This window comes from Salmo salar, chromosome 16, assembly GCF_965601325.2.
Source record: "Salmo salar chromosome 16, fSalSal1, whole genome shotgun sequence".
Lineage (NCBI taxonomy): Eukaryota > Metazoa > Chordata > Actinopteri > Salmoniformes > Salmonidae > Salmo > Salmo salar.
In genome coordinates, this window is record NC_138306.1 from 97,666,672 (window position 1) to 97,688,868 (window position 22,197).

General features: G+C 51.7%; 1 protein-coding gene across 1 annotated transcript in view; it reads left to right on the forward strand.

The window, feature by feature from the left end:
* Positions 1-18,086, forward strand: part of LOC106575054 (serine/threonine-protein kinase 24) — a 29,711-nt gene extending 11,625 nt beyond the window's left edge. The window contains exons 4-10 of the mRNA XM_082963229.1: positions 70-178; positions 6,126-6,283; positions 6,564-6,749; positions 8,652-8,803; positions 10,293-10,479; positions 12,913-13,049; positions 17,612-18,086. Coding sequence (XP_082819355.1) covers positions 70-178; positions 6,126-6,283; positions 6,564-6,749; positions 8,652-8,803; positions 10,293-10,479; positions 12,913-13,049; positions 17,612-17,651 — 969 coding nt within the window. The 3' untranslated portion in view covers positions 17,652-18,086. The remainder of the gene's footprint in view (positions 1-69; positions 179-6,125; positions 6,284-6,563; positions 6,750-8,651; positions 8,804-10,292; positions 10,480-12,912; positions 13,050-17,611) is intronic.
* The last annotated feature ends 4,111 nt before the right edge of the window (positions 18,087-22,197 follow it).

Sequence of the window (22,197 nt, forward strand, 5' to 3'; positions counted from 1 at the left end):
TTGCGCTAGCTAACGGGGATGGCTGTGTGAGTTGCGATAGCTAACGGGGGCGGTTGTGTGTTTTTCCAGTTGGAGCCGGGGTTGCTGGATGAGACTCAGATCGCTACCATCCTCAGAGAGATTCTGAAGGGTCTGGAATACCTCCACTCAGAGAAGAAGATACACAGAGATATCAAAGGTACTAAATAGCATGGATGCTAGTAGGGGCTAACCTAGCTAACAGGGGTACGAGTAGGGGCTAACCTAACTAACAGGGATACTAGTAGGGGCTAACCTAGCTAACAGGGGCTAACCTAGCTAACAGGGATACTAGTAGGGGCTAACCTAGCTAACAGGGGTACGAGTAGGGGCTAACCTAACTAACAGGGATACTAGTAGGGGCTAACAGGGGCTAACCTAGCTAACAGGGATACTAGTAGGGGCTAACCTAGCTAACAGGGATACTAGTAGGGGCTAACCTAACTAACAGGGATCCTAGTAGGGGCTAACCTAACTAACAGGGATACTAGTAGGGGCTAACCTAGCTAACAGGGATACTAATAGGGGCTAACCTAGCTAACCTAGCTAACATGGATACTAGTAGGGGCTAACCTAACTAGCAGGGGTACTAGTAGGGGCTAACCTAACTAACAGGGATACTAGTAGGGGCTAACCTAGCTAACAGGGATACTAGTAGGGGCTAATCTAGCTAACATGGATACTAGTAGGGGCTAACCTAACTAGCAGGGGTACTAGTAGGGGCTAACCTAACCAACAGGGATACTAGTAGGGGCTAACCTAACTAGCAGGGATACTAGTAGGGGCTAACCTAACTAACAGGGATACTAGTAGGGGCTAACCTAACTAGCAAGGGTACTAGTAGGGGCTAACCTAACTAACAGGGATACTAGTAGAGGCTAACCTAACTAACAGGGGTACTAGTAGAGGCTAACCTAACTAGCAGGGGTACTAGTAGGGGCTAACCTAACTAGCAGGGATACTAGTAGGGGCTAACCTAGCTAACAGGGGCTAACCTAGCTAACAGGGGTACGAGTAGGGGCTAACCTAGCTAACAGGGGAACGAGTAGGGGCTAACCTAGCTAACAGGGGTACGAGTAGGGGCTAACCTACCTACCAGGGATACTAGTAGGGGCTAACCTAGCTAACAGGGATACTAGTAGGGGCTAACCTAACTAGCATGGATACTAATAGGGCCTAACCTAGCTAACAGGGATACTAGTAGGGGCTAACAGGGATACTAGTAGGGGCTAACCTAGCTAACAGGGATAATAGTAGGGGCTAAGCTAGCTAACAGGGATACTAGTAGGGGCTAACCTAGCTAACAGGGATACTAGTAGGGGCTGACCTAACTAGCAGGGGTACTAGTAGGGGCTAACCTAACTAGCATGGATACTAGTAGGGGCTAACCTAGCTAACAGGGATACTAGTAGGGGCTAACCTAGCTAACAGGGATACTAGTAGGGGCTAACCTAGCTAACATGGATACTAGTAGGGGCTAACCTAGCTAACAGGGATACTAGTAGGAGCTAACCTAACTAACAGGGATACTAGTAGGGGCTAACCTAACTAACAGGGGTACTAGTAGGGGTTAACGTAGCTAACAGGGATACTAGTAGGGGCTAACCTAACTAACAGGAATACTAGTAGGGGCTAACCTAACTAGCATGGATGCTAGTAGGGGCTAACCTAACTAGCAGGGGTACTAGTAGGGGCTAACCTAACTAGCATGGATACTAGTAGGGGCTAACTTAGCTGGACAGCGATACTAGTAGGTGTTCACCTAGCTAACAGGGGTACTAGTAGGGGCTAGCAGGGATACTAGTAGGGGCTAACCTAACTAACAGGGATACAAGTAGGGGCTAACCTAACTAGCAGGGATACAAGTAGGGGCTAACCTAACTAGCAGGCATACTAGTAGGGGCTAACCTAACTAACAGGGATACTAGTAGGGGCTAACCTAACTAACAGGGGTACTAGTAGGGGTTAACCTAGCTAACAGGGATACTAGTAGGGGCTAACCTAACTAGCATGGATGCTAGTAGGGGCTAACCTAACTAGCAGGGGTACTAGTAGGGGCTAACCTAACTAGCATGGATACTAGTAGGGGCTAACTTAGCTGGACAGCGATACTAGTAGGTGTTCACCTAGCTAACAGGGGTACTAGTAGGGGCTAGCAGGGATACTAGTAGGGGCTAACCTAACTAACATGGGTACTAGTAGGGGCTAACCTAGCTAACAGGGATATTAGTAGGGGCAAACCTAACTATCAGGGGTACTAGAAGGGGCTAACCTAACTAACAGGGATCCTAGTAGGGGCTAACAGGGATACTAGTAGGGGCTGACCTAGCTAACAGGGATACTAGTAGGGGCTAACCTAGCTAACAGGGATACTAGTAGGGGCTAACCTAGCTAACAGGGATACTAGTAGGGGCTAACCTAACTAGCACGGATACTAGTAGGGGCTGACAGGGTTAATGTAGAAGGTCCAGAGACATCAGCAGTACTGACAGGGTTAATGTCGAAGGTACAGAGAGACATCAGCAGTACTGACAGGGTTAATGTACCCCCTGGTTCCATTCTGGGTTTGAGTCCTGGTCGGGCCTACCCCCTGGTTCCATTCTGGGTTTGAGTCCTGGTCGGGCCTACCCTCTGGTTCCATTCTGGGTTTGAGTCCTGGTCGGGCCTACCCTCTGGTTCCATTCTGGGTTTGAGTCCTGGTCGGGCCTACCCCCTGGTTCCATTCTGGGTTTGAGTCCTGGTCGGGCCTACCCCCTGGTTCCATTCTGGGTTTGAGTCCTGGTCGGGCCTACCCTCTGGTTCCATTCTGGGTCTGAGTCCTGGTCGGGGCCTACCCCCCTGGTTCCATTCTGGGTTTGAGTCCTGGTCGGGCCTACCCCCTGTTTCCATTCTGGGTTTGAGTCCTGGTCGGGCCCCTGGTTCCATTCTGGATTTGAGTCCTGGTCGGGCCTACCCCCTGGTTCCATTCTGGGTTTGAGTCCTGGTCGGGGCCTACCCCCCTGGTTCCATTCTGGGTTTGAGTCCTGGTCGGGCCTACCCTCTGGTTCCATTCTGGGTTTGAGTCCTGGTCGGGGCCTACCCTCTGGTTCCATTCTGGGTTTGAGTCCTGGTCGGGGGCTACCCCCTGGTTCCATTCTGGGTTTGAGTCCTGGTCGGGCCTACCCCCTTGGTTCCATTCTGGGTTTGAGTTCTGGTCGGGGCCTACCCCCTTGGTTCCATTCTGGGTTTGAGTTCTGGTCGGGGCCTACCCCCTTGGTTCCATTCTGGGTTTGAGTCCTGGTCGGGGCCTACCACCTGGTTCCATTCTGGGTTTGAGTCCTGGTCGGGTCTACCCCCTGGTTCCATTCTGGGTTTGAGTCCTGGTCGGGTCTACCCCCTGGTTCCATTCTGGGTTTGAGTCCTGGTCGGGCCTACCCCCTGGTTCCATTCTGGGTTTGAGTCCTGGTCGGGCCTACCCTCTGGTTCCATTCTGGGTCTGAGTCCTGGTCGGGGCCTACCCCCCTGGTTCCATTCTGGGTTTGAGTCCTGGTCGGGCCTACCCCCTGTTTCCATTCTGGGTTTGAGTCCTGGTCGGGCCCCTGGTTCCATTCTGGGTTTGAGTCCTGGTCGGGCCCCTGGTTCCATTCTGGATTTAAGTCCTGGTCGGGCCTACCCCCTGGTTCCATTCTGGGTTTGAGTCCTGGTCGGGGCCTACCCCCCTGGTTCCATTCTGGGTTTGAGTCCTGGTCGGGCCTACCCTCTGGTTCCATTCTGGGTTTGAGTCCTGGTCGGGGCCTACCCCCCTGGTTCCATTCTGGGTTTGAGTCCTGGTCGGGCCTACCCCCTGTTTCCATTCTGGGTTTGAGTCCTGGTCGGGCACCTGGTTCCATTCTGGGTTTGAGTCCTGGTCGGGTCTACCCCGTGGTTCCATTCTGGGTTTGAGTCCTGGTCGGGCCTACCCCCTGGTTCCATTCTGGGTTTGAGTCCTGGTCGGGTCGGGCCTACCCCCTGGTTCCATTCTGGGTTTGAGTCCTGGCCGGGCCTACCCCCTGGTTCCATTCTGGATTTGAGTCCTGGTCGGGCCTACCCCCTGGTTCCATTCTGGGTTTGAGTCCTGGTCGGGGCCTACCCCCTTGGTTCCATTCTGGGTTTGAGTCCTGGTCGGGCCTACGCCCTGGTTCCATTCTGGGTTTGAGTCCTGGTCGGGCCTACCCCCTGTTTCCATTCTGGGTTTGAGTCCTGGTCGGGCCCCTGGTTCCATTCTGGGTTTGAGTCCTGGTCGGGTCGGGCCTACCCCCTGGTTCCATTCTGGGTTTGAGTCCTGGTCGGGCCTACCCCCTGGTTCCATTCTGGGTTTGAGTGCTGGTCGGGGCCTACCCCCTGGTTCCATTCTGGGTTTTGAGTCCTGGTCGGGTCGGACCTACCCCCTGGTTCCATTCTGGATTTGAGTCCTGGTCGGGGCCTACCCTCTGGTTCCATTCTGGGTTTGAGTCCTGGTCGGGGCCTACCCCCTTGGTTCCATTCTGGGTTTGAGTCCTGGTCGGGGCCTACCCTCTGGTTCCATTCTGGGTTTGAGTCCTGGTCGGGGCCTACCCCCTTGGTTCCATTCTGAGTTCGAGTCCTGGTCGGGGCCTACCCCCTTGGTTCCATTCTGAGTTTGAGTCCTGGTCGGGGCCTACCCTCTGGTTCCATTCTGAGTTTGAGTCCTGGTCGGGGCCTACCCCCTGGTTCCATTCTGGGTTTGAGTCCTGGTCGGGGCCTACCCCCTGGTTCCATTCTGGGTTTGAGTCCTGGTCGGGGCCTACCCCCTGGTTCCATTCTGGGTTTGAGTCCTGGTCGGGGCCTACCCTCTGGTTCCATTCTGGGTTTGAGTCCTGGTCGGGGCCTACCCCCTTGGTTCCATTCTGGGTTTGACTCCTGGTCGGGGCCTACCCCCTTGGTTCCATACTGAGTTCGAGTCCTGGTCGGGGCCTACCCCCTTGGTTCCATTCTGAGTTTGAGTCCTGGTCGGGCCTACCCCCTGGTTCCATTCTGGGTTTGAGTCCTGGTCGGGCCTACCCCCTGGTTCCATTCTGGGTTTGAGTCCTGGTCGGGGCCTACCCCCTGGTTCCATTCTGGGTTTGAGTCCTGGTCGGGGCCTACCCTCTGGTTCCATTCTGGGTTTGAGTCCTGGTCGGGGCCTACCCCCTGGTTCCATTCTGGGTTTGAGTCCTGGTCGGGGCCTACCCCCTTGGTTCCATTCTGGGTTTGACTCCTGGACGGGGCCTACCCCCTTGGTTCTATTCTGGGTTTGAGTCCTGGTCGGGGCCTACCCCCTTGGTTCCATTCTGGGTTTGAGTCCTGGTCGGGGCCTACCCCCTGGTTCCATTCTGGGTTTGAGTCCTGGTCGGGGCCTACCCCCTTGGTTCCATTCTGGGTTTGAGTCCTGGTCGGGGCCTACCCCCTTGGTTCCATTCTGGGTTTGAGTCCTGGTCGGGGCGTACCCCCTTGGTTCCATTCTGGGTTTGAGTCCTGGTCGGGGCCTACCCCCTGGTTCCATTCTGGGTTTGAGTCCTGGTCGGGGCCTACCCCCTTGGTTCCATTCTGGGTTTGAGTCCTGGTCGGGGCCTACCCCCTGGTTCCATTCTGGGTTTGAGTCCTGGTCGGGGCCTACCCCCTTGGTTCCATTCTGGGTTTGAGTCCTGGTCGGGGCCTACCCCCTTGGTTCCATTCTGGGTTTGAGTCCTGGTCGGGGCCTACCCCCTTGGTTCCATTCTGGGTTTGAGTCCTGGTCGGGGCCTACCCCCTTGGTTCCATTCTGGGTTTGAGTCCTGGTCGGGGCCTACCCCCTGGTTCCATTCTGGGTTTGAGTCCTGGTCGGGGCCTACCCCCTTGGTTCCATTCTGGGTTTGAGTCCTGGTCGGGGCCTACCCCCTGGTTCCATTCTGGGTTTGAGTCCTGGTCGGGGCCTACCCCCTTGGTTCCATTCTGGGTTTGAGTCCTGGTCGGGGCCTACCCCCTTGGTTCCATTCTGGGTTTGAGTCCTGGTCGGGGCCTACCCCCTTGGTTCCATTCTGGGTTTGAGTCCTGGTCGGGGCCTACCCCATTTGGCTTCATTGTGATCCAAACTGCTCTCTTCTCTCCCTCAGCTGCCAACGTTCTGCTGTCGGACCGTGGGGAGGTGAAGCTGGCAGACTTCGGGGTGGCTGGACAGCTAACCGATACCCAACTCAAACGCAGCACCTTCGTTGGCACGCCCTTCTGGATGGCTCCAGAGGTCATCAAGCAGTCAGCCTACGACTGTAAGGTGAGAGGTCAGAGGTTACAGTAATCCTACGACTCTATGGTGAGAGGTCAGGGATCATACAGGAAGTTCTGTTTATAATGACAACAAAGAAGTTATCCCAAATGCCACACAAGGCCTACATCTGAATTGGCACCCTATTCTCTATATAGTACACTAGCCCATAGGACTCTGGTCAATCGTAATTCCTATTATATAAACAGTAGGGTGTGATTTTTGGATGGTCCTAAGGTGAAAACATCTCTCTCTCTCTCTCTCTCTCTGTCCCCTGTGTGTGTTGCAGGCAGACATCTGGTCCCTGGGTATAACGTGTATAGAGCTGGCTAAAGGAGAACCCCCACACTCTGAGCTACACCCTATGAAAGTGCTCTTCCTTATCCCAAAGAACACCCCTCCTACCCTGGAGGGGAACTACAGCAAGACCCTGAAGGAGTTCGTGGAGGCCTGCCTGAACAAGGAGCCAAGATTCGTTAGTGTTCACTTTTCAAACCCCAAACCCAACTGGTTTCAACTGGTTTCAACTGGTTTCAACTGGTTTCAACTGGTTTCAACTGGTTTTACTTCCTTTTGAAGTGTTCTGTTAGGAAACACTTTAACCTCTCTAGGGTAGGTGGGACGCAATCGTCCCACACTATTCAACAGCCAGTGAAAAATCAGAGCCACAAAATGTCATAATTCAAAGTTCTCAAACATAGGACTATTTTACACCATTTTATAGATACACTTCTCCTGAATCGAACCACGTTGTCCGATTTCCAAAAGGCTTTACAGCGAAAGCAAAACATTAGATTATGTTAGGAGAGTACATAGACACAAATAACCACACAGCCATTTTCCAAGCAACTAGCACGCATCACAAATACCCAAAACCACAGCTAAATGCAGCACTAACCTTTGACGATCTTCATCAGATGACACTCCTAGGACATCATGTTACACAATACATGTATGTTTTGTTCGATAAAGTTCATATTTATATCTAAAAACAGCATTTTACATCGGCGCTTGATGTTCAGAAAATATACTGCCTCCAATACTGCCGGTGAACCAGCACTACAATTTACAAAAATACTCGTCATAAACGTTGATAAAGTATTAAACTGTTATTCAAAGAATTATAGATGAACATCTCCTTTATGCTAACGCTGTGAAAGATTTCAAAATAACTTTACTGGGAAAGCACACTTTGCAATAATCTGAGTACTGCGCTCAGAAAAATACACTAGGCAATACAGATACCTGCCATTTTGGAGTCATCTAAAATATTAAATAGCTTTAGAAATATTCCTTTACCTTTGATGATCTTCATCAGAAGGCACTTCCAGGAATCCCAGGTCCACAATAAATGTTGTTTTGTTCAATAAACTTCATAATTTATGTCCAAATAGCTCCTTGTTGTTAGCGCATTCAGTTCAGCTACTCCAAATGTTGTAAGCGCGCCGAAAATGTCACGAAGAAAAGTAAAAAAAAAGTTATATTTCCGTTCGTTCAAACATGTCAAACATGTCAAACGTTGTAAAGCATCAATCTTTAGGGCCTTTAGAACTTGAAACTTCAGTAATATTCCAACCGGACGGTTCCAGTGTCTTGAAAAACGTTTTGGAACACAGGTCCCTTCTCGCGTGAATGCGCGCCAATGAACTGATGGGTCTACAACTTCCCAGGCTTCTTGTTCGGTCTCTGTTCATCGTAGACGCCTCAAACAACTTTCTAAAGACTGTTGACATCTAGTGGAAGCCTTAGGAAGTGCAAAATGACCCCTAACTCACTGTGTGTTCGATTGGCAATGACTTGAAAGGACTACAAGCGCCAGAATTCTCACTTCCTGGTTGGATTTTTCTCAGGTTTTTGCCTGCCATATGAGTTCTGTTATACTCACAGACATCATTCAAACAGTTTTAGATACTTCAGAGTGTTTTCTATCCAAATCTACTAATAATATGCATATTCTAGTTCCTGGGCCCGAGTAGTAGGCCGTTTAATTTGGGGACGTTTTTCATCCGGCCGTGAAAATACTGCCCCCTACCCTAGAGAGGTTTCAAACCCCAAACCCAACTGGTTTCAACTGGTTTTACTTCCTTTTGAAATGTTCTGTTAGGAAACACTTTCAAACCCCAATCCCAACTGGTTTCAACTGGTTTCACTTCCTTTTGAAATGTTCTGTTAGGAAACACTTTCAAACCCCAATCCCAACTGGTTTCAACTGGTTTCACTTCCATTTGTTGGCCTGGCAATATCAGAGAGCATTTGGAAGTTATTTGTGCATCTCTCCGCTCCTCACCTTGCTTACAATTTATTTTTCTTCTCATCCCTACCGCTTTCCTCCTTCCCTTCCCTTTCCCCCTCTCTCTCTCTCTCTCGCTCTGTGCAGAGGCCCACTGCCAAAGAGCTGTTGAAACACAAGCTGATTGTGCGTCACGCCAAGAAGACGTCGTACCTGACAGAGCTGGTGGATAAATACAGGAGGTGGAAGGCTGAGCAGACCAGACAGCAGGCAGAGTCCAGCTCAGACGAGTCTGACTCGTAAGTCAGGATCAGACCTAGACAGCAGGCAGAGTCCAGCTCAGATGAGTCTGACTCGTAAGTCAGGATCAGACCAGACAGCAGGCAGAGTCCAGCTCAGACGAGTCTGACTCGTAAGTCAGGATCAGACCAGACAGCAGGCAGAGTCCAGCTCAGACGAGTCTGACTCGTAAGTCAGGATCAGACCAGACAGCAGGCAGAGTCCAGCTCAGACGAGTCTGACTCGTAAGTCAGGATCAGACCAGACAGCAGGCAGAGTCCAGCTCAGACGAGTCTGACTCGTAAGTCAGGATCAGACCAGACACCAGGCAGAGTCCAGCTCAGACGAGTCTGACTCGTAAGTCAGGATCAAACCAGACAGCAGGCAGAGTCCAGCTCAGACGAGTCTGACTCGTAAGTCAGGATCAGACCAGACAGCAGGCAGAGTCCAGCTCAGACGAGTCTGACTCGTAAGTCAGGATCAGACCAGACAGCAGGCAGAGTCCAGCTCAGACGAGTCTGACTCGTAAGTCAGGATCAGACCAGACAGCAGGCAGAGTCCAGCTCAGACGAATCTGACTCGTAAGTCAGGATCAGACCTAGACAGCAGGCAGAGTCCAGCTCAGACGAGTCTGACTCGTAAGTCAGGATCAGACCAGACAGCAGGCAGAGTCCAGCTCAGACGAGTCTGACTCGTAAGTCAGGATCAGACCAGACAGCAGGCAGAGTCCAGCTCAGACGAGTCTGACTCGTAAGTCAGGATCAGACCTAGACAGCAGGCAGAGTCCAGCTCAGACGAGTCTGACTCGTAAGTCAGGATCAGACCAGACAGCAGGCAGAGTCCAGCTCAGACGAGTCTGACTCGTAAGTCAGGATCAGACCAGACAGCAGGCAGAGTCCAGCTCAGACGAGTCTGACTCGTAAGTCAGGATCAGACCAGACAGCAGGCAGAGTCCAGCTCAGACGAGTCTGACTCGTAAGTCAGGATCAGACCAGACAGCAGGCAGAGTCCAGCTCAGACGAGTCTGACTCGTAAGTCAGGATCAGACCAGACAGCAGGCAGAGTCCAGCTCAGACGAGTCTGACTCGTAAGTCAGGATCAGACCAGACAGCAGGCAGAGTCCAGCTCAGACGAGTCTGACTCGTAAGTCAGGATCAGACCAGACAGCAGGCAGAGTCCAGCTCAGACGAGTCTGACTCGTAAGTCAGGATCAGACCAGACAGCAGGCAGAGTCCAGCTCAGACGAGTCTGACTCGTAAGTCAGGATCAGACCTAGACAGCAGGCAGAGTCCAGCTCAGACGAGTCTGACTCGTAAGTCAGGATCAGACCAGACAGCAGGCAGAGTCCAGCTCAGACGAGTCTGACTCGTAAGTCAGGATCAGACCTAGACTGCATACTAAGTGGAATCCTCTTCCCTTTGCAGTGCACGACTTTAACCAGGACTATTGAGTCATACTGTCACGCTGAGCCAATTGGACTCCTGACTCTGGTCTCTCTTGTCCAATCAGGGAGCACGATGGGCAAGCGTCGGGCGGGGACAACTTCGGTAGTGATGACTGGGTCTTCACCATCAGAGAGAAGGATCTTAAGAAAGTCCAGAACGGTGGAGAGGGACAGGAAGTGGAGAGAGGAGACATTTCAAGGAGGCTGTATTCCACCAGCCTGTCCACCATCATCTCTCCTTCTCTGGCCGAAGTAAGAAGCTCTCTGCTGTCTTGGCGCCGACAGACCAACCCGGCCACGGGGTTGTCCATCACCCGCTGGGTGTTGATGGAAATATACAGGAACATCTCCTGAACACATCAATCTGCCCCCTTAAACCCTGAAAACAAATAATTATATTTATTGTCCCACCTCTAGAATAAAAATTAAATCTTCTGGGTTCACCGATCTGTTTAGACGACGTGATGTTCACAGTTTCAAATAAGGTCCCACTTCCTGTCTGTCTGCTGTCTGCCAGTCACCACACTACCCTGCTACAGCATACTGTCTGTCTGTCTGCTGTCTGTCACCACACTACCCTGCTACAGCATACTGTCTGTCTGTCTGCTGTCTGTCACCACACTACCCTGCTACAGCATACTGTCTGTCTGCTGTCTGTCACCACACTACCCTGCTACAGCATACTGTCTGTCTGCTGTCTGTCACCACACTACTCTGCTACAACATACTGTCTGTCTGCTGTCTGTCACCACACTACCCTGCTACAGCATACTGTCTGTCTGTCTGCTGTCTGTCACCACACTACCCTGCTACAGCATACTGTCTGTCTGCTGTCTGCCAGTCACCACACTACCCTGCTACAGCATACTGTCTGTCTGTCTGCTGTCTGTCACCACACTACCCTGCTACAGCATACTGTCTGTCTGCTGTCTGTCAGTCACCACACTACCCTGCTACAGCATACTGTCTGTCTGTCTGCTGTCTGTCACCACACTACCCTGCTACAGCATACTGTCTGTCTGCTGTCTGTCACCACACTACCCTGCTACAGCATACTGTCTGTCAGTCACCACACTACCCTGCTACAGCATACTGTCTGTCTGCTGTCTGTCACCACACTACCCTGCTACAGCATACTGTCTGTCAGTCACCACACTACCCTGCTACAGCATACTGTCTGTCTGCTGTCTGTCACCACACTACCCTGCTACAGCATACTGTCTGTCTGCTGTCTGTCACCACACTACCCTGCTACAGCATACTGTCTGTCTGCTGTCTGTCACCACACTACCCTGCTACAGCATACTGTCTGTCTGCTGTCTGTCACCACACTACCCTGCTACAGCATACTGTCTGTCTGCTGTCTGTCACCACACTACCCTGCTACAGCATACTGTCTGTCTGTCTGCTGTCAGTCACCACACTACCCTGCTACAGCATACTGTCTGTCTGCTGTCTGTCAGTCACCACACTACCCTGCTACAACATACTGTCTGTCTGCTGTCTGTCACCACACTACCCTGCTACAGCATACTGTCTGTCTGTCTGCTGTCTGTCACCACACTACCCTGCTACAACATACTGTCTGTCTGCTGTCTGTCACGACACTACCCTGCTACAGCATACTGTCTGTCTGCTGTCTGTCAGTCACCACACTACCCTGCTACAGCATACTGTCTGTCTGCTGTCTGTCAGTCACCACACACCATGTGTCTCGGGCCTGAGAGTTGGCAGCTCAGCCTCAGTAGTAAAAAACATCTCTTAACCCTGTTTTGTTCCCATCTCTCTGTCCTCTCTCCTACCCGTCTCTCTGTCCTCTCTCCTACCCGTCTCTCTGTCCTCTCTCCTACCCGTCTCTCTGTCCTCCCTCCTACCCGTCTCTCTGTCCTCCCTCCTACCCGTCTCTCTGTCCTCCCTCCTACCCGTCTCTCTATCCTCCCTCCTACCCGTCTCTCTATCCTCCCTCCTACCCGTCTCTCTATCCTCCCTCCTACCCGTCTCTCTGTCCTCCCTCCTACCCGTCTCTCTGTCCTCCCTCCTACCCGTCTCTCTATCCTCCCTCCTACCCGTCTCTCTATCCTCCCTCCTACCCGTCTCTCTGTCCTCCCTCCTACCCGTCTCTCTATCCTCCCTCCTACCCGTCTCTCTATCCTCCCTCCTACCCGTCTCTCTATCCTCCCTCCTACCCGTCTCTCTGTCCTCCCTCCTACCCGTCTCTCTGTCCTCCCTCCTACCCGTCTCTCTATCCTCCCTCCTACCCGTCTCTCTATCCTCCCTCCTACCCGTCTCTCTGTCCTCCCTCCTACCCGTCTCTCTGTCCTCCCTCCTACCCGTCTCTCTGTCCTCCCTCCTACCCGTCTCTCTATCCTCCCTCCTACCCGTCTCTCTGTCCTCCCTCCTTCCCGTCTCTCTGTCCTCCCTCCTACCCGTCTCTCTATCCTCCCTCCTACCCGTCTCTCTGTCCTCCCTCCTACCCGTCTCTCTGTCCTCCCTCCTACCCGTCTCTCTGTCCTCCCTCCTACCCGTCTCTCTATCCTCCCTCCTACCCGTCTCTCTGTCCTCCCTCCTTCCCGTCTCTCTGTCCTCCCTCCTACCCGTCTCTCTGTCCTTCCTCCTACCCGTCTCTCTGTCCTCCCTCCTACCCGTCTCTCTGTCCTCCCTCCTACCCGTCTCTCTGTCCTCCAGTTGAAGCAGCGTCAGGAGGCAGTGAATGGGAATCCGATGGCTCTAGATGAATTGAGAGAAGCGATTCTCCTAGCAGAGGAGGCCTACCCTGGGATCTCTGACTCCCTGGTCACACAGCTGGTTAACAGACTGCAGAGGTGTGACTACTAACCCCTATACCCTAGTACCCTACCACTAAAACCCTAGTACCCTAGTACCCTACCACTAACACTAGTACCCTACCACTAGCCCCTATAACCCTAGTACCCTACCACTAACCCCTATACCCTAGTACCCTACCACTAGCCCCTATAACCCTAGTACCCTACCACTAGCCCCTAGTACCCTACCACTAACCCCTATACCCTACCACTAACCCCTATACCCTACTACCCTACCACTAACCCCTAGTACCCTACAACGAACCCCTATACCCTAGTAGCCTACCACTAACCCCTAGTACCCTACCACTAGCCCCTATACCCTAGTACCCTACCACTAACCCCTATACCCTAGTACCCTACCACTAACCCCTAGTACCCTAGTACCCTACCACTAACCCCTAGTACCCTACCACTAACCCCTAGTACCCTACCACTAACCCCTAGTACCCTACAACTAACCCCTAGTACCCTACCACTAACCCCTATACCCTAGAACCCTACCACTAACCCCTAGTACCCTACCACTAACCCCTAGTACCCTACCACTAACACTAGTACCCTACCACTAACCCCTATAACCCTAGTACCCTACCACTAACCCCTAGTACCACTAACCCCTATAACCCTAGTACCCTACCACTAGCCCCTATAACCCTAGTACACTACCACTGTCCCCTATAACCCTAGTACCCTACCACTAACCCCTATAACCCTAGTACCCCTATAACCCTAGTACCCTACCACTAACCCCTATAACCCTAGTACCCTACCACAAACCCCTATAATCCTAGTACCCTACCACAAACCCCTATAAAACCTAGTACCCTACCACTAACCCCTAGTACCCTACCGCTAACCCCTAAAACCGAGTACCCTACCACTAACCCTAGTACCCTACCACTAGCCCCTAAAACCCTAGTACCCTACCACTAACCCCTATAACCCTAGTACCCTACCACTATCCCCTAGTACCCTACCACTAACCCTAGTACTCTGACTGACCCTAGTACCCTACCACTAGCCCCTAAAACCTTAGTACCCTACCACTATCCCCTATAACCCTAGTACCCTACCACTATCCCCTATAACCCTAGTACCCTACCACTAACCCCTATAACCCTAGTACCCTACCACTAGCCCCTATACCCCTAGTACCCTACCACTAATCCCTAGTACCCTACCACTATCCCCTATAACCCTAGTACCCTACCACTAACCCCTATAACCCTAGTACCCTACCACTATCCCCTATAACCCTAGTACCCTACCACTAGCCCCTATAACCCTAGTACCCTACCACTAGACCCTATAACCCTAGTACCCTACCACTAACCCCTAGTACCCTACCACTAACCCCTATACCCTAGTACCCTACCACTAACCCCTAAAACCCTAGTACCGTACCACTAACCCCTATAACCCTAGTACCCTACCACTAACAACTAGTACCGTACTACTAACCCCTATAATCCTAGTACCCTACCAGTAACCCTAGTACCCTACCACTAACCCCTAGTACCCTACCACTAGCCCCTATAACCCTAGTACCCTACCACTAACCCCTATAACCCTAGTACCCTACCACTATCCCCTATAACCCTAGTACCCTACCAGTAACCCTAGTACCCTACCACTAACCCTAGTACCCTATATCTAACCCCTATAACCCTAGTACCCTACCACTAGCCCCTATAACCCTAGTACCCTACCTCTAGCCCCTATAACCCTAGTACCCTACCACTATCCCCTATAACCCTAGTACCCTACCACTAGCCCCTATAACCCTAGTACCCTACCACTAGCCCCTATAACCCTAGTACCCTACAACTAGCCCCTATAACCCTAGTACCCTACCACTATCCCCTATAACCCTAGTACCCCTATAACCCTAGTGCCCTACAACTAGCCCCTATAACCCTAGTACCCTACCACATAACCCTAGTACCCTACCACTAGCCCCTATAACCCTAGTACCCAACCACTAACCCCTATAACCCTAGTACCCTACCACAAAACCCCAATAACCCTAGTACCCTACCACTAGCCCCTAGTACCCTACCACTAACCCCTATAACCCTAGTACCCTACCACTAACCCTAGTACCCCATCTCTAACCCCTAAAACCCTAGTACCCTACCACTAACCCCTATTACCCTAGTACCCTACCACTAACCCCTATAACCCTAGTACCCTACCACTAACCCCTATAACCCTAGTACCCTACCACTATCCCCTATTACCCTACCACTATCCCCTATTACCCTACCACTAACCCCTATAACCCTAGTACACTACCACTAGCCCCTGTAACCCTAGTACCCTACCACTAGCCCCTATAACCCTAGTACCCTACCACTAGCCCTAATACCCTACCACTAACCCCTATAACCCTAGTACCCTACCACTAACCCTAGTACTCTATCTCTAACCCCTATAACCCTAGTACCCTACCACTAACCCCTATAAAACCTAGTACCATACCACTAACCCCTATAACCCTAGTACCCTACCACTATCCCCTATTACCCTAGTACCCTACCACAAGCCCCTATAACCCTAGTACCATACCACTAACCCCTATAACCCTAGTACCCTACCACTAACCCCTAGTACCCTACCACTTACCCCTAGTACCCTACCACTAACCCCTATAACCCTAGTACCATACCACTAACCCCTATAACCCTAGTACCCTACCACTATCCCCTATAACCCTAGTACCATACCACTAACCCCTATAACCCTAGTACCCTACCACTATCCCCTATTACCCTAGTACCCTACCACAAGCCCCTATAACCCTAGTACCATACCACTAACCCCTATAACCCTAGTACCCTACCACTATCCCCTATAACCCTAGTACCATACCACTAACCCCTATAACCCTAGTACCCTACCACTAGCCCCTATAACCCTAGTACCCTACAACTAGCCCCTATAACCCTAGTACCCTACCACTATCCCCTATAACCCTAGTACCCCTATAACCCTAGTACCCTACCACTATACCCCTAGTACCCTACCACTAACCCCTATAACCCTAGTACCCTACCACTAACCCCTATACCCTAGTACCCTACCACTAACCCCTATAACCCTAGTACCATACCACTAACCCCTATAACCCTAGTACCCTACCACTAACCCCTAGTACCCTACCACTAACCCCTATAACCCTAGTACCCTACCACTAACCCCTGGTACCCTACCACTAACCCCTATAACCCTAGTACCATACCACTAACCCCTATACCCTAGTACCCTACCACTAACCCCTATAACCCTAGTACCATACCACTAACCCCTATAACCCTAGTACCCTACCACTAACCCCTAGTACCCTACCACTAACCCCTAGTACCCTACCACTAACCCCTATAACCCTAGTACCATACCACTAACCCCTATAACCCTAGTACCCTACCACTAACCCCTAGTACCCTACCACTAACCCCTAGTACCCTACCACTAACCCCTATAACCCTAGTACCCTACCACTAATCTAGTACCCTATCTCTAACCCCTATAACCCTAGTACCCTACCACTAACCCCTATACCTAGTACCCTACCACTATCCCCTAGTATCCCAGTCCCTCCATCTAATCCCACTACCTGGTTACTGACTAACCTTAGTTTATCCTAATCTCCTACCATCTAATCCCACTACCTGATTACTGACTGTACCTTAGTTTATCCTAATCTCCCTCCACTAATCCCCTACCGATTACCCACTGTACCTTAGTTTATCCTAATCCCCTCCACTAACCCACTACCGATACGACTGTACCTTAGTTTATCCTAATCTCCCTCCATCTAATCCCACTACCTGATTACTGACTGTACCAGTTATCCTAACCCCTCCACTAACCCACTACCTGATTACTGACTGTACCCTAGCCATCCTAATCCCCTCCACTAACCCTAGTACCTGATACTGACTGTACCTTAGTTTATCCTAATCTCCCTCCATCTAATCCCACTACCTGATTACTGACTGTACCCTTAGTTTATCCTAATCTCCCTCCATCTAATCCCACTACCTGATTACTGACTGTACCTTAGTTTATCCTAATCTCCCTCCATCTAATCCCACTACCTGGTTAATGACTAATTTAGTTTATCCTAATCTCCCTCCATCTAATCCCACTACCTGATTACTGACTGTACCTTAGTTTATCCTAATCTCCCTCCATCTAATCCCACTACCTGATTACTGACTGTACCTTAGTTTATCCTAATCTCCCTCCATCTAATCCCACTACCTGATTACTGACTGTACCTTAGTTTATCCTAATCTCCCTCCATCTAATCCCACTACCTGATTACTGACTGTACCTTAGTTTATCCTAATCTCCCTCCATCTAATCCCACTACCTGATTACTGACTGTACCTTAGTTTATCCTAATCTCCCTCCATCTAATCCCACTACCTGATTACTGACTGTACCTTAGTTTATCCTAATCTCCCTCCATCTAATCCCACTACCTGATTACTGACTGTACCTTAGTTTATCCTAATCTCCCTCCATCTTCTCTCTCCTCTCTCTCTTAGATTTTCTTCAGGCAGGAAGTCTTCGTGCTCTTCTCCCTAGTGATTGGCTCTCTGCCCCAGCCCGCCTCTCCCAGGCCCCGCCCCCTGTCTGTGGTCCAGTCAGAGGTCAGCCTGGATAACACCACATATTCCCGCCGGAGAACACTGAACACACCAGACGCTTGGTGATCCAACTCCAAGGCCTCTTTGAGTAGCTTGATAAACCTGTGGAGTTAACACTGCTGGAGAAAGGAGGAGGACCCATCAGTATGGACCCAGTCTGACTGGTACCAGAGGACCCATCAGTATGGACCCAGTCTGACTAGAACCAGAGGAGAACCCATCAGTATGGACCCAGTCTGACTGGTACCAGAGGACCCATCAGTATGGACCCAGTCTGACTGGTACCAGAGGACCCATCAGTATGGACCCAGTCTGACTGGTACCAGAGGACCCATCAGTATGGACCCAGTCTGACTGGTACCAGAGGACCCATCAGTATGGACCCAGTCAGTATGGACCCAGTCTGACTGGTACCAGAGGACCCATCAGTATGGACCCAGTCTGACTGGTACCAGAGAAGGACCCATCAGTATGGACCCAGTCTGACTGGTACCAGAGGAGAACCCATCAGTATGGACCCAGTCTGACTGGTACCAGAGGACCCATCAGTATGGACCCAGTCTGACTGGTACCAGAGGAGGACCCATCAGTATGGACCCAGTCTGACTGGTACCAGAGGACCCATCACTATGGACCCAGTCTGACTGGTACCGAGGAGGACCCATCAGTATGGACCCAGTCTGACTGGTACCAGAGGAGCCCATCAGTATGGACCCAGTCTGACTGGTACCAGAGGACCCATCAGTATGGACCCAGTCTGACTGGTACCAGAGGACCCATCAGTATGGACCCAGTCTGACTGGTACCAGAGGACCCATCAGTATGGACCCAGTCTGACTGGTACCAGAGGACCCATCAGTATGGACCCAGTCTGACTGGTACCAGAGGACCCATCAGTATGGACCCAGTCTGACTGGTACCGAGAGGACCCATCAGTATGGACCCAGTCTGACTGGTACCAGAGGAGAACCCATCAGTATGGACCCAGTCTGACTGGTACCAGAGGACCCATCAGTATGGACCCAGTCTGACTGGTACCAGAGGACCCATCAGTATGGACCCATCAGTATGGACCCAGTCTGACTGGTACCAGAGGAGGACCCATCAGTATGGACCCAGTCTGACTGGTACCAGAGGAGGACCCATCAGTATGGACCCAGTCTGACTGGTACCAGAGGACCCATCAGTATGGACCCATCAGTATGGACCCAGTCTGACTGGAACCAGAGGAGGACCCATCAGTATGGACCCAGTCTGACTGGTACCAGAGGACCCATCAGTATGGACCCAGTCTGACTGGTACCAGAGGACCCATCAGTATGGACCCAGTCTGACTGGAACCAGAGGACCCATCAGTATGGACCCAGTCTGACTGGTACCGAGAGGACCCATCAGTATGGACCCAGTCTGACTGGTACCAGAGGACCCATCAGTATGGACCCAGTCTGACTGGTACCAGAGGAGAACCCATCAGTATGGACCCAGTCTGACTGGTACCAGAGAGGACCCATCAGTATGGACCCAGTCTGACTGGTACCAGAGGACCCATCAGTATGGACCCAGTCTGACTGAGAACCAGAGGACCCATCAGTATGGACCCAGTCTGACTAGAACCAGAGGAGAACCCATCAGTATGGACCCAGTCTGACTGGTACCAGAGGACCCATCAGTATGGACCCAGTCTGACTGGAACCAGAGGACCCATCAGTATGGACCCAGTCTGACTGGTACCAGAGGACCCATCAGTATGGACCCAGTCTGACTGGAACCAGAGGACCCATCAGTATGGACCCAGTCTGACTGGTACCAGAGGACCCATCAGTATGGACCCATCAGTATGGACCGAGTCTGACTAGAACCAGAGGAGAACCCATCAGTATGGACCCAGTCTGACTGGAACCAGAGGACCCATCAGTATGGACCCAGTCTGACTGGTACCAGAGGACCCATCAGTATGGACCCATCAGTATGGACCCAGTCTGACTGGTACCAGAGGAGAACCCATCAGTATGGACCCAGTCTGTCTGGTACCAGAGGACCCATCAGTATGGACCCAGTCTGACTGGTACCAGAGGACCCATCAGTATGGACCCATCAGTATGGACCCATCAGTATGGACCCAGTCTGACTAGAACCAGAGGAGAACCCATCAGTATGGACCCAGTCTGACTGGAACCAGAGGACCCATCAGTATGGACCCAGTCTGACTGGTACCAGAGGACCCATCAGTATGGACCCAGTCTGTCTGGTACCAGAGGAGAACCCATCAGTATGGACCCAGTCTGTCTGGTACCAGAGGACCCATCAGTATGGACCCAGTCTGACTGGAACCAGAGGACCCCCATCAGTATGGACCCAGTCTGTCTGGTACCAGAGGACCCATCAGTATGGACCCAGTCTGTCTGGTACCAGAGGAGAACCCATCAGTATGGACCCAGTCTGACTGGAACCAGAGGACCCCCATCAGTATTGACCCAGTCTGACTGGTACCAGAGGAGAACCCATCAGTATGGACCCAGTCTGACTGGAACCAGAGGACCCATCAGTATGGACCCAGTCTGTCTGGTACCAGAGGAGAACCCATCAGTATGGACCCAGTCTGTCTGGTACCAGAGGACCCATCAGTATGGACCCAGTCTGACTGGTACCAGAGGACCCATCAGTATGGACCCAGTCTGTCTGGACCCAGAGGAGAACCCATCAGTATGGACCCAGTCTGACTGGTACCAGAGGACCCATCAGTATGGACCCAGTCTGACTAGAACCAGAGGAGAACCCATCAGTATGGACCCAGTCTGACTGGTACCAGAGGACCCATCAGTATGGACCCAGTCTGACTGGAACCAGAGGACCCATCAGTATGGACCCAGTCTGACTGGTACCAGAGGACCCATCAGTATGGACCCAGTCTGACTGGTACCAGAGGACCCATCAGTATGGACCCATCAGTATGGACCCAGTCTGACTAGAACCAGAGGAGAACCCATCAGTATGGACCCAGTCTGACTGGTACCAGAGGACCCATCAGTATGGACCCATCAGTATGGACCCAGTCTGACTAGAACCAGAGGAGAACCCATCAGTATGGACCCAGTCTGACTGGTACCAGAGGACCCATCAGTATGAACCCAGTCTGTCTGGTACCAGAGGACCCATCAGTATGGACCCAGTCTGTCTGGTACCAGAGGAGAACCCATCAGTATGGACCCAGTCTGACTGTTACCAGAGGAGAACCCATCAGTATGGACCCAGTCTGACTGGTACCAGAGGAGAACCCATCAGTATGGACCCAGTCTGACTGGTACCAGAGGAGGGCTCATCAGTATGGACCCAGTCTGACTGGTACCAGAGGACCCATCAGTATGGACCCAGTCTGACTGGTACCAGAGGAGGACCCATCAGTATGGACCCATCAGTATGGACCCAGTCTGACTGGTACCAGAGGACCCATCAGTATGGACCCAGTCTGTCTGGTACCAGAGGACCCATCAGTATGGACCCAGTCTGACTGGTACCAGAGGACCCATCAGTATGGACCCAGTCTGACTGGAACCAGAGGAGGACCCATCAGTATGGACCCAGTCTGTCTGGTACCATAGGACCCATCAGTATGGACCCAGTCTGACTGGAACCAGAGGACCCATCAGTATGGACCCAGTCTGACTGGTACCAGAGGACCCATCAGTATGGACCCAGTCTGTCTGGTACCAGAGGAGGACCCATCAGTATGGACCCAGTCTGTCTGGTACCAGAGGAGGACCCATCAGTATGGACCCATCAGTATGGACCCAGTCTGACTGGTACCAGAGGACCCATCAGTATGGACCCAGTCTGACTGGAACCAGAGGACCCATCAGTATGGACCCAGTCTGACTGGTACCAGAGGACCCATCAGTATGGACCCAGTCTGACTGGTACCAGAGGAGGACCCATCAGTATGGACCCATCAGTATGGACCCAGTCTGACTGGTACCAGAGGACCCATCAGTATGGACCCAGTCTGACTGGTACCAGAGGAGAACCCATCAGTATGGACCCAGTCTGACTGGTACCAGAGGACCCATCAGTATGGACCCAGTCTGACTGGTACCAGAGGACCCATCAGTATGGACCCATCAGTATGGACCCAGTCTGACTGGTACCAGAGGAGAACCCTCTGTGGGCTGTCTGCTCCTCTCTTTATGAACCTCAGGTGTAGTGCTTTAGATGGATGGCTCCTCCGAGCCACTGGGGGGCGCTGTGCTGTGTGGGATTTATTTGAATACAAAGCAACCTGTATATATATATATGTTCAGCTGTCTCTGATGTTGCAGACATCAGTCTCTGTGTACAAACGGTCATGATGTGCTTTTGTAGATAATATATGAAGGTAAATATTTAAGATTGAAGTCACCTCTAATGATCAAAAATGCCTCCGCTGTTTCTTCCTTTCCGCTGCGTCGTGAACGTTTGTTCAGCGGGTTTTACTGAGCGGTGAAACTCAA